Below are 13,459 nucleotides of genomic sequence, written 5' to 3' on the forward strand. Positions count from 1 at the left end.
TTTGCGATTTTAACAATGTGGCACTGGACATGAAAATGATAACCGAGTCAGGCTAAACCTAGTAAAATACACTTGCGTTGTGTCTAGCGTGGCATTGCGCCGGGTGTATGATAGAGCCCTAAGTATCTATTAACTATGTATATGTTTTAATCCATGGTGGTAACAATCTTACCTGGTTTAAGGCTTTAAGTTACAAGAAGCACAAACAATTCAAATAGCACAAAAACTGTACATGTCGCTTCATATTCACACTAGCAATGTTCAAAAAGACCATTTTGAATGCTTTTTGAGGTCCTTATCTTCTTCCTCACCTGAGTACACCTTTCCACTGCCGGCTGCGATGGTGACCAGGTACTGCAGCAGGTGCTGGCAGTTGGTGGTCTTTCCGCTGCCGCTCCTGCCCAGTAGCGCGATGGTCTGATCCTGACGTGTTGTCAGCAGCTGATGATATGCCGACTGAGCAACAGCGAAGATATGAGGGGCTGTTTCCTCCCTTCGGCAGCCCTTAAACATCTGCATCACCTGATATAAAGAGACCATGCCACTCCATCTCTTTTGACCATAACTCTGCGGCGACTATGACTTTTTGTGAAGTTCATACCTTCTCAGAGTACATGGCAGGGGAGCTGAGGGGATTGATCACCAGCAGGTTTGGCCCAGCATAGCTGTGAATGAGGTTTCCACCATAGCGCTGACGCAAGGTGTGAAGGATGCTGGACTCATTGAGGTACAGAAGAGATGAGAGATCCTCCACTCGATCATATGATAGAGGATTTGCCTGATGATAGATAGATAGATAGATAGATAGATAGATAGATAGATAGATAGATAGATAGATAGATAGATAGATAGATAGATAGATAGATAGATAGATAGATAGATAGATAGATAGATAGATAGATAGATAGATAGATAGATAGATAGATAGATAGATAGATAGATAGATAGATAGATAGATAGATAGATAGATAGATAGATAGAATTTAAACAGGTTCATTGGGTTTTGCATGGGTTACATCCATGTGGTTAGTGACTCTGCCCACCTTCTCCACATCATCCTCGTCCACTTCCAGTAATGTCCCATCATGCTCTAGTCTGACCTTCACTTTCCCCTCCGGGAGAGAGCCCATCTCTGTCTTGAGCTGTGTAGCTAAAACAGGCAAAAAGAACATTTGTTACACAACAGTTGAGGATTCCGTTCATAATAGAAGTGTTTAATGAACACTATGTCTTCACTAACCCAAAGAAAAGCCATCTTTATGGACAAGCCAGACTTTCTCAGTGTTGTACCAGGCCTTCTCGGCAGCAAGCTGTTCCTCCGTCTTCACCTGCAGTGGAGAGCGAAAGAGATAGTCAGAACACACACACAAACACACATCAGTCACAGAGAGTGAAACTCTACAGATGACCAGTAACACTGATGGATTGATTGGGATTCAGTTCAGCTTTGCAATCTGTTTCAGAATGAATACTGTGACCGACTGTTAAAATTAATTACTAAATCAACTATATCACTTATCTTCCCACATTGTCGCTATATGATAAATTGAAATTAGCTGATAACATCACCGTTTTCTCCAGAGTGACTGTACAGCCGAATCAAATCAAATTTCCTGTTTAACACTGTGAAGCTACTTTGAATCATCATTCTAAAAGTGCTATATGAATAAAGTTGACTTGACCGACACAGATACTTGTGAATTTAGAAGCACCTATACACAACAAAACTGCCGGAGATATGCATACTACAGAGAATGCAAACACATTCAAAGTCTATAGAGGGGCTGTTCAATGCAGAACCAATGGGTGGGGCTTGGTGTCCAGCTAATGGGTGGAGTAAGATGGCCCAACCAGACCTGGTGGAGCTGGACTTTGGAAGTCAAACTCCACCCATTACGACAAGAGAAAAAGAAATTCAGAGAAAAGAAAACACATACATCTAAGTAAAATATAAATGGGAAACATGCTTCAGTTCAACCAGGAGCTCTGAGGTGATGAGCTTCCTCTATGGGCACTATGAGACTACCAAGCTCTACACAAAAGCAGAATTTCACACAGGCAATGCAGTGGCCAGACCTTAGACAGACAGGCAGCTTCATGTGCAGCCTGCAGGATAGCCACAGGGTCCTCAGCTGCCTTGGCCTGCAAAGGGCCGGGAAACCAAGAGATCAAAAGTCAAAGACACATATCCTCAAAAGAGAAATAAACAATCGGGAAAGAGGCAGGTAATAATTATGCGATTAAAATTTTACTAGAACATTAGTCAGTCCCCCATATTATTGTGACCTGAAGAGAAATCAACAGGTCGTAATAAAACACTTCATATAAAAACTGTAAAAACACAAAAGAAAGAAAGAATGGCAGAGGTTACAGGAGGTGATTTTGCAGTAAAGTTCTGCTCCAGATGTTTGTGATTCTCTGGGGTGGGCATCACTGGAGACCCCTACAGATGGAATCAAATAGGATCAGTGAAGAGTCCGAGTGGTCCTTTGTAAGGTGATTATTACCAAATCACCTGAAATTTTCCTCTGCTTTAGATTCAATAAAGTTATACTAACACTGAAACCTAAAGGCCTGTTTATACCAAGTTCACTGCAAGACCAAGTCTAGCACAATAGTGTAACTAAACAATTGTTAACAGCGTTCAAATCTGAACATCAACAGTAAGACATAAACAACAACTCTTACTGCAACACAACTCTCACTCCTAAACACAAGTGTATTACACAATCATCTTGGCAGTTGCGGGACACACACCTGTTGATTGGCGACGGTAGAAATCTGAGATGGAAGTTTTTCAGCAGGAGCTGCAGAAGTTTTTGACAATCCTTTCGCCTTCACAGACACAGCACAATCAGTGTGCTTGTATACAAGCAGACGGTCTACAATCATGCCAAAAACGAGCAAGATGGGAACCACCACAATCAGAAATTACAACTCTGCGACTGACACGATCAGCGCCGATACAATGTTAGTCTGATATATAGCTTACGCCTGTTATACAGCCAACAAAGTTTCTAATATTTCCATAGGATTCCTCCTATCAACTTGCTGTTAAGTGGGGGAAAATAAAAAGTTACTTCCAGCATCATCATTTGCCATGCTGAATTCTTGCAGGTATCAGTTAACTTCAAAGTTATAGCTGCAGTCCACTTCAGAGCGTTAAAGTGAGACAGCAGTAATAAAAGCATTTTGGATATGGCGAGATATTAGTTTTGCAGAGAGCCTTTGCCTTGGCTTGCTGTGCAATTACATGCATTGCAAAAGCATTCAGAAACACATGCAATCTGTACCTCCACCTTTCGCACAGCAGAAGTCCGTGGCACAGGAATAAAGCCTGCGGGTGGTGCTAATGGGTCAACTTTGGGCTTGGGGATAAATCCTGCCACCGGGGCAAATGGGTCTCGCTTTGGGATAGGAACAAATCCCACTGGAGGTGCCAGAGGATCGGGTTTGGTCATAGTTTGAGTGGAAGGGTTTGATTTAGGAGCCGGGATGAATCCCGCCGGTGGTGCCAGAGGATCAGGTTTGGGTGTAAGTTGAGTGGAAGGACTTGGTTTAGAAGCTGGGATGAAACCAGCAGGTGGAGCCAATGGGTTGGGTTTGGCAGTTGGAATAAATCCAGCAAGAAGGCTAAGAGGATTCATCTTAGGAGGTAAAAAGCCAACAGGAGGGGCAAGAGGGTCAGCTTTAGGAGATGGACTGGTTGCAGGGGCGGAGGGTTGGGGTTCCTCTGAGGGCGTCTCGCTTTCCCCAAGTGAGACCTTTTCCTCACTTTCTTTGCTTTCCTCTTGGTTTTCTTTGCGTTCGGCAGCTCTCAAGCGGGAGCGATGCTCTTTAGTCCTTGCACGGCCCATTAGGCTGGTCAACCCAACAGAGAGGGCATCTCCATCCACAGAGCTGCCACCTTGCAGGGGACGGCTTGTTTTGGGAACAGAAGTGACTGTCGATGGCTTTTCCTCTGACACTGATTTGTGCGCCAGTCCTCTCCTCGACGACACGTCGGACTCCACGCTGCCATGACGTCCATTCATGGAGCCACTGCTTCTCTGGTCCACAGTCAGTGACCGCTCTGGATTCACAGCTGTTGATGGTTCACCTCTGTGTTGCTCGGGTGGGTCACTTACCGCCGTCTGAGACTGACTCATGCTGTTCTCACTGTCTGACTGTTCACACAACCCAAAACACATGTACAGGTCACCACAAAGCAAACATCTATGAAAAATAACCTCTAGCAGCAAGGATAAAAGTTAAAAAGTTAAAAGTTCACATCCCTCTTACAACAGTACTTTTTCCAATAGCTTCAGTAAAATTCAACAAGCAACAAACATTTGGAGTTTCCAGAACTTCCCAAAAGATGACAGATGGGTGCCGTTCTGAATATCAGAGGGTCATCACACTCTCCAGCCCAAGCAGTACTGAAAGTTAATCTGAAAAACACTTTGCTCTTTTCCACGTGGCCAGACACTTTGTAGTTCTTTTCTCAGCACAGTGAGGCAGGTTAACAGACAAACCCCGTAATTAAGGTCACTGCAGTGCAACACTGGCTTTCAGCCCTGAAACACAACTCTACAGGAACAACCGCACAGACTTTTTGTAGTCTCTTTGGCACACTATACACGACTCAGAACCTGGAGTATTGCAGATACCTCACAATCGCCTCACACTATAAAATTACAGTTTAAAGTGAACATTTAGACACTAATAAAGAGCTCTTATGTGGAGACAGACCTTCATGTCTATCCTGAAGGTGATGATGCTGGTGCTCTTCCAGCTGTGCACCTCCATGATGACTTGCAAACCTCTCGCACATTTGCTTCAGACACACGCACACATCCTTAGCTCAGCATCCTTCTCATGCTCCTTCCCTCTCTTTCTTCCTCCAGCTGCCCCTCCTACTACAACAGCGATTGGAGGACAAAAAGGGCAGGGTGTGATGTCAGCAAACTCCGCCCACTGGAGTACAGCAGCAGTACAGTTCCAAACCCTCACCTCCTCCTACAATAATTATCTCAACTCCTGCTACTGTTCACATTTGAGCATCTGGATGAAGAGAAGAAGCAGATGAACTGTTTTCATACGGTAATTATAGACAAAGTGTAAGGCTGGAAGCCAACAGCTATCCTAAAGGATTTCCAAACAAACCCCATCTTTAGCACCTCCTGATGATATGTGAAGTAAACACACAGAATGCGATTCAGAGTGAACCATAGCCACAATAACAATGCAAAATGCTGGGAAATGTGATCTCGTCTGATCTCGGAACAGACACCCATCTGAAATCCGAGTCATGCTGTAATGACGACGCTGCTCAAACACTTACACTCGAGCCTTTTGCACCTGGGACATTTTCATCTTTCACCTGAAGGGAGGCAGATGAAGACAGTATTAAAGATCAGGCACTCTGACCTGAGACATTGTGCTGGATGCTATCTCTCTCTTCTCCCCTCTACATTTTAGGCAATGGGGATTCTCTTAGAGGTGGAGGTGAGGTCAGACATTTTTAATGTCTGTCTTGACTTCATGAACCCTTTGCAAAAGCCAAATATTAATGTCTTATTTTTTCATGACCTTATTCCACATCCCTTAATCCTACCCAATACCTAAACTTAAATGCTACAAAAACTACCTTACTAAATATTAATAAGCAGTAAATTACGAGTTAATTGAGGCAAAAGTCGTAGCTAATAGTGAATATGTGTTCCCCCATACTAAAGTGTTACCCATGCACCTAACTAGGAAGTTATTGAATGTGGACAAAGAGAAAACCTTCAAGGTGAAATGTATAATTCCTTTTCCACCAGTACAACTTAACTCAAAAAGACATGTTGTGGTGGCCTTTGAAGTTTACAGAGATCCCGTTTAAGTATTTAAATTAAAAATAAGCAGGAAAAATACTTTGTGTTGTCTCTCAACTTTAGAGCATTAATTTGCCAAACTTTTGTGATATAAATATGAGATGGGAGGTCAAATTAGATTTCAATGCTTTTGCAAGCATTCACAAGTTTCTTATGGAATACAATACTTTTGCCAAAGAATGCAAAAGATTTGAGCAAATGCAAAGTTTCTTGAGGCAGCAGAACACTTTTGGGAGAGAGAGAACGTAAAAGATTTGCAAGCGAATGCAAAGTTTATTGGCGGGAGTACAACCTTTTTGAGAGAGAGAGAGAGAGAGAGAGAGGACATAAAACAAAGCAAATGCAAAGTTTCTTGGGAGAACAACATTTTGCCAGTGAATGTAAAAGCACTGAAATATAGGTTTTCCTCCCATTTCATAATTGTTGCAGTCCCACTTAAGGACTATAGGTATAGACCAAACAATCATATATCTTAATCTGGAGAAAAATCATCTAAACTGTATTTTCTAAAATAGTCCTATTTCACCAGCCTTGAGCGGGCAATATAAAACACATTATAAATGAACGGACATTGAATTCGCAAACAGAATAAAACTCTACTTCCCTTTTTCTCCCAAAATGAGAAACGAGATGAGAAAGCCATGGAGAAACAGACAGAGGAGAGAAGAGGAGAGGAAAGGAAAGGGAAGGAAAGGAAGGCTTTTTTGGTGAGAGGCAGAATACAGGATCGGGAAATTGCAGGCCGCCTTCTCGGTTGAAGTTTTGGGGGTACTAGGACCCTGCGGTGAATAGGTAGAATGAACAGCTATAAGGGAAGAAAAAAGATGAACATCAAATCTGTTAGATGGAGTAAAGTTAAAGAAGAAGGATCATTTAGACTTATAGAATGACACTCGGTTAGTCAAACAGCAAGGCAAGAGATCAATGATGAAGCTTTCCATTGCTGAATTCTCATGATGTTCAACGTGTTGGCCTTTCAATGCGTGATTTTTTGAAATAATATAGTCACTCCTTTCAATATAATGAATGTGAATGAGGGCTGTCGTTCTCAAAAATGACACAGTTCATGTCTAGACTCAATCAAATGACTCTGAAAAATTGAAATTTATATTATTATTTAGAACATGAGGGTGAGTAAATTATGACAGTTGGACAAACAAAGATCTAAGTCCATGTGAATCAAGCTTCAAAAAAAACAAACACACATTTGTAATGCAAAAACAAACCGGTCTGAAAGTGAAAGTGCAATTTAAGGCAACAGGAGCCTCATGACAGACCAGAACAGTCACTATAAATAGAGCACATGTGAAAAGTCCACAATGTGACATGACCAGCACACACACACACACACACGGCTGTTCCGCAGGCTTTAAACCCTGATTCTTATACCTGTCACACACAAAGCTGACACATCGGATTCCCTCTGTTATGTTAACCAGTTAGTCAGGTAGGCATCCATGGGCAGACGTCTTGAGCGAAGCTCAACGTGGGACAGGACGTTACGACAGAGATGTTGAGCCGGAGTTCAGCCTTGGGAGGGGGGATAACAGCTGTTGCAAGATACAGAGGATATTAATAACCACGTAGACCCCAGTACCCCCTGACGACACACACATAAACGTAGACATAACAAACTGGATTCAAACAGCTTAACTGTCCTTTCAGAAAAGCCAGCCAAATTCAATTGACAAACTTCATGAACAGAGACTACTCTTTTGATAAATGTTTAAATCCCACCACAAGGGGGCAACAACATGTGTGACTAAACAAAATGCTGCCTTTCCTCACAGATCCACTAGAGGGAGGTGCACAATTCTTAATCAGATCATTTCTTTTATAGCCTTAAAGGGAGAGTTCGCCCAAAAATGAACATTTTGTCATCATTTCCTCAACCTCAAGTTGTTCAAAATCTGTATGAATTTCTTTCTTCTGTTGAACACAAAAGTTGTTAGTAATCAAACAGTTGATGGTACACTCTAAAAAAAGTCTGAGTAAAAAACAACCCAATGTTTGGTCAAAAATGGACTAACCCAGCAGTTGGGTTGTTTTAACCCAGCGATTGGGTTGTCTTGAGCAAATATTTAACCCAACCCCAGGATTAAAACAACACAACCACTGGGTTAAAACAACCCAACCGCTGGGTTAGTCCATATTTGACCCAACATTGGGTTAAAACAACCCAGCATTTTTTAGAGTGTTAGATGGAGTAACTATAGTCATTGGAAAAAAAAAACTAAGGAAGCCAATTGCTACCATCATCACCTGTTTGATTACCAACCTCCTTCATGTGTTATTTTGTGTTCAGCAGAAGAAAGAAATGTATTCAGGTTTGGAACAAATAGACGGCGAGTAAATTATGACAGAATATTTTGAGTGAACTATCCCTTTAAGACTTGTCCCAGACTAAAATGCAAGTTTGAGCTGTTTTAACTGAAAGCTTGTCCTGAAGTATCTTAAAATATGTGCAATTGTTTTGTCTCAACATGCACACCAGTAATGGGTAAAGAACATAGGGCCTTACCCCTAGTTTCACAGACAAGGCTTAAGCCTAGTCCCAGGCTAAAATAATATTACAGAGCTGTTTTAACTGAAAACAACTTGCACTGCACTGACATATCTTAAAATATTTGGGTACTATTGTTGTATGCACACCAGTAATGTTTATTATTCTAAGGCCCGTTTATAAAAGCAACTTCTATGTTCTAATCAGAGGTGGACAAAGTACACAACTTCATTACTTGAGTAAAAGTAAAATTACTAGTAATTTTACTCTTACTCAAGTAATGAAGTTGTGTACTTTGTCCATTGACTTAATGTAATAGAGTAATATTTGACTAGTATACTAGTCAAATATTACTCCATTACATTAAGTGAAAGTTGTAAAAACAGATTTTTACTTAAGTAAAAGTACAGAAGTATTTGTTTTCAAAAGTACTTAAGTATTAAAAGTAAATTCCTTTTTTATGTCAACGCATTATTTTATTATTGTTGTATAAATGCTCACTATGCCATCATGGTTTAAGCCAGTCAGTGATGCTCCATCCAACATACTAGCATACGACTAACTTAAACTAATTTCAATAATTTGTAAAAGTCATAAGTTTCCAGAAAAATTAATACTCAAGTAAAGTACAGATACTCAAAAAGTGTACTTAAGTACAGTCCCTGACAAAAGTCTTGTCGCTTATCTATTTTCTAGAAATACCTGATATTAACCTGACTTTTAATTAATTAATTAATGTTAGAAAAAGCTCATATGAAAAGCTAAAACCCTCCCAAATGATGTTTAATGCACTGAAATAAATAATGTTCACAGAAAAAATATTAATCATTTAATCAAGACGGAAAGGTCAAATTTTGGCAAGACAAAAGTTTTGTCGCCTATACAGAAATTGAACAAATTTACAGCAAATACAAAAATATGTCAGCAAATTAAGTTGTGGTGCTGTGAGATCCAAATTTAATATCTTGTATGACTTCCATGAGCTTGAAGGACTGTATCCATGCGGTTTGGCAAGGATTCATACAATTTATTGATGAAGTCATCAGGAATAGCTAAGAAAGCAGTCTTGCATGCATCCCAGAGTTCATCAATATTCTTTGGTTTCGTCTTCCATGCGTCCTCTTTCATCCTACCCCACATATGCTCAATGATGTTCATGTCTGGTGACTGGGCTGGCCAATCCTGGAGCATCTTGATCTTCTTCGCCTTGAGGAACTTTGATGTGGAGATGGAAGTATGCGATGGAGCACCATCCTGCTGCAGAATTTGGCCTCTTTTATGGTTGGGAATATAATAAGGTAGCTAAGATATCTTGGTATTTTAGACTATTGATGTTGCCTTCCACCCTGCAGATCTCTTGCACACCCCCATACTGGATGTAACCCCAGACCATGATTTTTCCGCCACCAAACTTCACTGTTTTCTGGGTGAATCTCGGATCCATTCTGGCTCCAGTAGGTCTCCTGCAATATTTGCAGCGACTGTGGTGTAATTCAACAGAAGATTCATCTGAAAAATCCACCTTCTACCACTTTTCCAGCGTCCATCCTTTTAGCAGGCTGTGGGCCTTGGCAAATGCCACACGGTTTTTCAATTGTCTTTTGTTTAGTGCTGGCTTCTGGGCACATGGAGGCCATTTCGAGACAAAATCCGACAAACTGTTCTGGTTGACACAGGGACTTCAGGTGACCAGGTCTCGTGGAGCTCTGCTGCAGTGGAAAATGGGCTGGCCTTGGATTTTCGAGCCAACAAACGGTCCTCTCGAGCAGTTGTCTTGCGGGGTCTGCCTGACCTGGGCTTGTCAAAAACGTCTCCAGTCTCTTCAAATCTTTTTTTTATCCGCTGTACTTGACACTGAGACACATTGAAGGTGTCTGCCACATCAGCAGTGGATCTGGTCTTCAGCCTCTTGATAATCAAAACTTTAGTCTCTGGGTGAATCTTAGGCATGTTTGCAGAGGTCTAGTTGCAGTTGATGTGAAGGTCTAGCGTACTGGGGTTCTTTTTATACACACTTGAGACCTAATTGATCCAATATTAGTCACAGGTGAAGCTCATATGACAAGGTGACAAAACTTATGTCTTTGCAAAAATTGACTCAATGGGCTTTACCAAGCTGTGAATATTAGAATACTTTTTGAAAGTTTAGTTTTTCACTTAAACATTATCACAAAAGCTGGTGGGATTAAAATGAGCCATTTCTTGTAAAAAAAAATCTTGATTAGCAATATATTTCAGCGGCACTTTAGGTCAATTTGTACACAAGCGACAAGACTTTTGTCAGGGACTGTACAGTACTCAAGTAAATGTACTTAGTAACTGTCCATCTCTGGTTCTAATTGAACTAAGGCCTAATCCTGGTTTAATCTAAACAATGTCTGTGAAACCAGGCCTTAGTGTTATTAAAGAAAACACAACCCAAAGTATTATAAGCTTTCCTGTGTAATTGATCCAACACTGTTCTATCATATCTAGATACCGGAATGTAGCTATTGAGCTCTTCTGACTTGAGCCAGTAAGCAACCATCCAAAATACCCAAGCATCATGCTAAGAAACACCTTAGCGTCATTTTAGCAATCACCCAAAACATCCTAGCATTGTATATACATGGAATAATATATTGATGGTATTATACAATATATTATATATTCCTGTAATATACTGCAAAATATACAAATTATTGCCGCTTTCATATATTGCAATATATTGGTGAATATAAATATTAAATCCCATATATGTGAATATATTGCCTAATTGTCACATGCCTGTCCTGTCTTGTGTGCACATGTGGGTTTTGTCATGTCTTGCATGTGCTACTGTCAACCCCACCCTTCTTGTTATCTGATTATTGGTTTATTTGCCCCACCTGTTCTCCCTCATTATCTGCCTTGTTTGTTCCCTTTATATTCTCCTTGTGTTTGTCAGTCTGTGTTGGATCCTTGTGTAATGTCTGCGTCTCCCGTTCTCCCTGTGATTCTGTTGGTTTGTTTAAGTTTATATTTTATTATTCTATTGTGTGTTTTTCCCCCTCGTGGGTTTTGTTTTGAGTTTATGTTTTATTTGTTATAAATAAATATATCCTTTTCTGCACTTGAGTCCTCGCACCATTTCCTTTGTGTGTACGTGACAGAAGGATCCAACCATGTTGAGGACTCAGCAGAGAGAGGACTCGATCCCGGAATCGCTCACCACCTGTCCTCACTATGAGCGGATTCTACGGTTTCGAGTCCTCCACTTACTTCACCAGGAGGGAATGGAGATTAGGAATTTTGCAAAGAAGTTCCTGGAGACAGCCAAGGGGCTGAGGCTCAGTGACTCTGCACTCAAGGACCTTTTTAATTATGCCCTAGATGAGCCCATGGAGTGGTGGCTCAGAAGGGCATATGACGGAGGCACATTTGAGGCAATGGTGGAAGCTATCGCCTGCCAGCAGGAGAGAGCTGCCAGGGAGATGGCCCCTGCCCTGGCAGTCCCAAGATCGGTGGTCCCTGCTCCAGTGGCCCCGAGGCGTAGGAGGAGAAAGGCTTCCTCTGCCCCCACTCCAGTGGTCCCAGTTCTGGTGGCCCCAGTTCTAGCGCACCCTGTTCCGGTGGTCCCGCTGCCGGTGGAACGTGTTCCGGTGGTCCCGATGCCGGTGGATCGTGTTCCGGTGGTCCCGATACCAGTAGATCGTGTTCCAGTGGTCCTGAAACGGAGGAGGAGAAGGAAGTCTCCCTCCGTGCCTGTGCCGGTGGTCCCTGTGCCGGTGGTCCCAGTGCCAGCGGATCGTGTTCCGGTGGTCCCAATGCCGGTGGACTGTGTTCCGGTGGTCCCTTTTCCGGTGGATCGTGTTCTGGTGGTCCCTATTCCGGTGGATCGTGTTCCGGAGGTCCCTGTACCGGTAGATTGTGTTCCGGTGGTCTCTATTCCGGTGGATCGTGTTCCGGTGGTCCCGATGCCGGTGGTCTCTGTTCCGGTGGATAGTGTTCCGGTGGTCCCTGTGCTGGTGGATCGCATTCCGGTGGACGCCGCTGGGCCGGAGATGCCTCCCAGGCGTCCTGCTCTCACCGCGCCTCCCAGGCGTCCTGCTCTCACCGCGCCTCCCAGGCGTCCAGCTCTCACCGCGCCTCCCAGGCGTCCAGCTCTCACCGCGCCTCCCAGGCGTCCAGCTCTCACCGCGCCTCCCAGGCGTCCAGCTCTCACCGCGCCTCCCAGGCGTCCAGCTCTCGCCGCGCCTCCCAGGCGTCCAGCTCTGCCTGCGGCGCTGAGGCGTCCAGCTCTCGCCGCGCCTCCCAGGCGTCCAGCTCTCCGTGCGCCGCTGAGGCGTCCTGCTCTCCGTGCGCCGCTGAGGCGTCCTGCTCGCCGTGCGCCGCTGAGGCGTCCTGCTCGCCGTGCGCCGCTGAGGCGTCCTGCTCTCCGTGCGCCGCGGAGGCGTCCTGCTCTCCGTGCGCCGCTGAGGCGTCCTGCTCTCCGTGCGTCGCTGAGGCGTCCTGCTCTCCGTGCGCCGCTGAGGCGTCCTGCTCTCCCTGCGCCGCCCTGGGTGCCTGAACTTTTTGTTTTCCTCATGTGTCCCTTGTTGACCCCTCCCTTGTCTGTTCCTTCCTTGTCTGTTTCCCCTGTCCCTCCCGCCCCGCCCTGGTCTGTCCCTCCCGCCCCGCCCTGGTCTGTCCCTCCCGTCCCGCCCTGGTCTGTCCCTCCCGTCCCTCCCTGGTCTGTCCCGCCCGTCCCTAGTGGAGCGTCTGGTAGCCGCTCCTTAAGGAGGGGGTAATGTCACATGCCTGTCCTGTCTTGTGTGCACATGTGGGTTTTGTCATGTCTTGCATGTGCTACTGTCAACCCCACCCTTCTTGTTATCTGATTATTGGTTTATTTGCCCCACTTGTTCTCCCTCATTATCTGCCTTGTTTGTTCCCTTTATATTCTCCTTGTGTTTGTCAGTCTGTGTTGGATCCTTGTGTAATGTCTGCGTCTCCCGTTCTCCCTGTGATTCTGTTGGTTTGTTTAAGTTTATATTTTATTATTCTATTGTGTGTTTTTCCCCCTCGTGGGTTTTGTTTTGAGTTTGTTTTATTTGTTATAAATAAATATATCCTTTTCTGCACTTGAGTCCTCGCACCA

The 13,459-nt window shown here is 43.6% G+C and overlaps 1 protein-coding gene across 9 annotated transcripts in view; it reads right to left on the reverse strand.

The window, feature by feature from the left end:
* Positions 1-13,459, reverse strand: part of myo18aa (myosin XVIIIAa) — a 75,818-nt gene that overhangs the window by 42,678 nt on the left and 19,681 nt on the right. For 4 of the 9 annotated variants that reach the window (XM_067432608.1, XM_067432607.1, XM_067432602.1 and 1 more), the window contains exons 1-11: positions 7,248-7,374; positions 6,462-6,663; positions 5,324-5,361; positions 3,294-4,166; positions 2,758-2,835; positions 2,372-2,443; positions 2,077-2,142; positions 1,241-1,328; positions 1,044-1,150; positions 602-778; positions 312-522 (exon numbers count right to left, since the gene is read on the reverse strand). In XM_067432608.1, the coding sequence (XP_067288709.1) occupies positions 312-522; positions 602-778; positions 1,044-1,150; positions 1,241-1,328; positions 2,077-2,142; positions 2,372-2,443; positions 2,758-2,835; positions 3,294-4,166; positions 5,324-5,361; positions 6,462-6,501 (1,750 nt within the window). In that variant the 5' untranslated portion in view covers positions 6,502-6,663; positions 7,248-7,374. Of the gene's footprint in view, positions 1-311; positions 523-601; positions 779-1,043; positions 1,151-1,240; positions 1,329-2,076; positions 2,143-2,371; positions 2,444-2,757; positions 2,836-3,293; positions 4,167-4,731; positions 4,804-5,323; positions 5,362-6,461; positions 6,664-7,247; positions 7,375-13,459 lie in introns of those variants that run through there. The other 5 variants (XM_067432601.1, XM_067432605.1, XM_067432603.1 and 2 more) reach the window with 5 other exon arrangements.

This window comes from Pseudorasbora parva, chromosome 23 (assembly GCF_024679245.1).
Source record: "Pseudorasbora parva isolate DD20220531a chromosome 23, ASM2467924v1, whole genome shotgun sequence".
Lineage (NCBI taxonomy): Eukaryota > Metazoa > Chordata > Actinopteri > Cypriniformes > Gobionidae > Pseudorasbora > Pseudorasbora parva.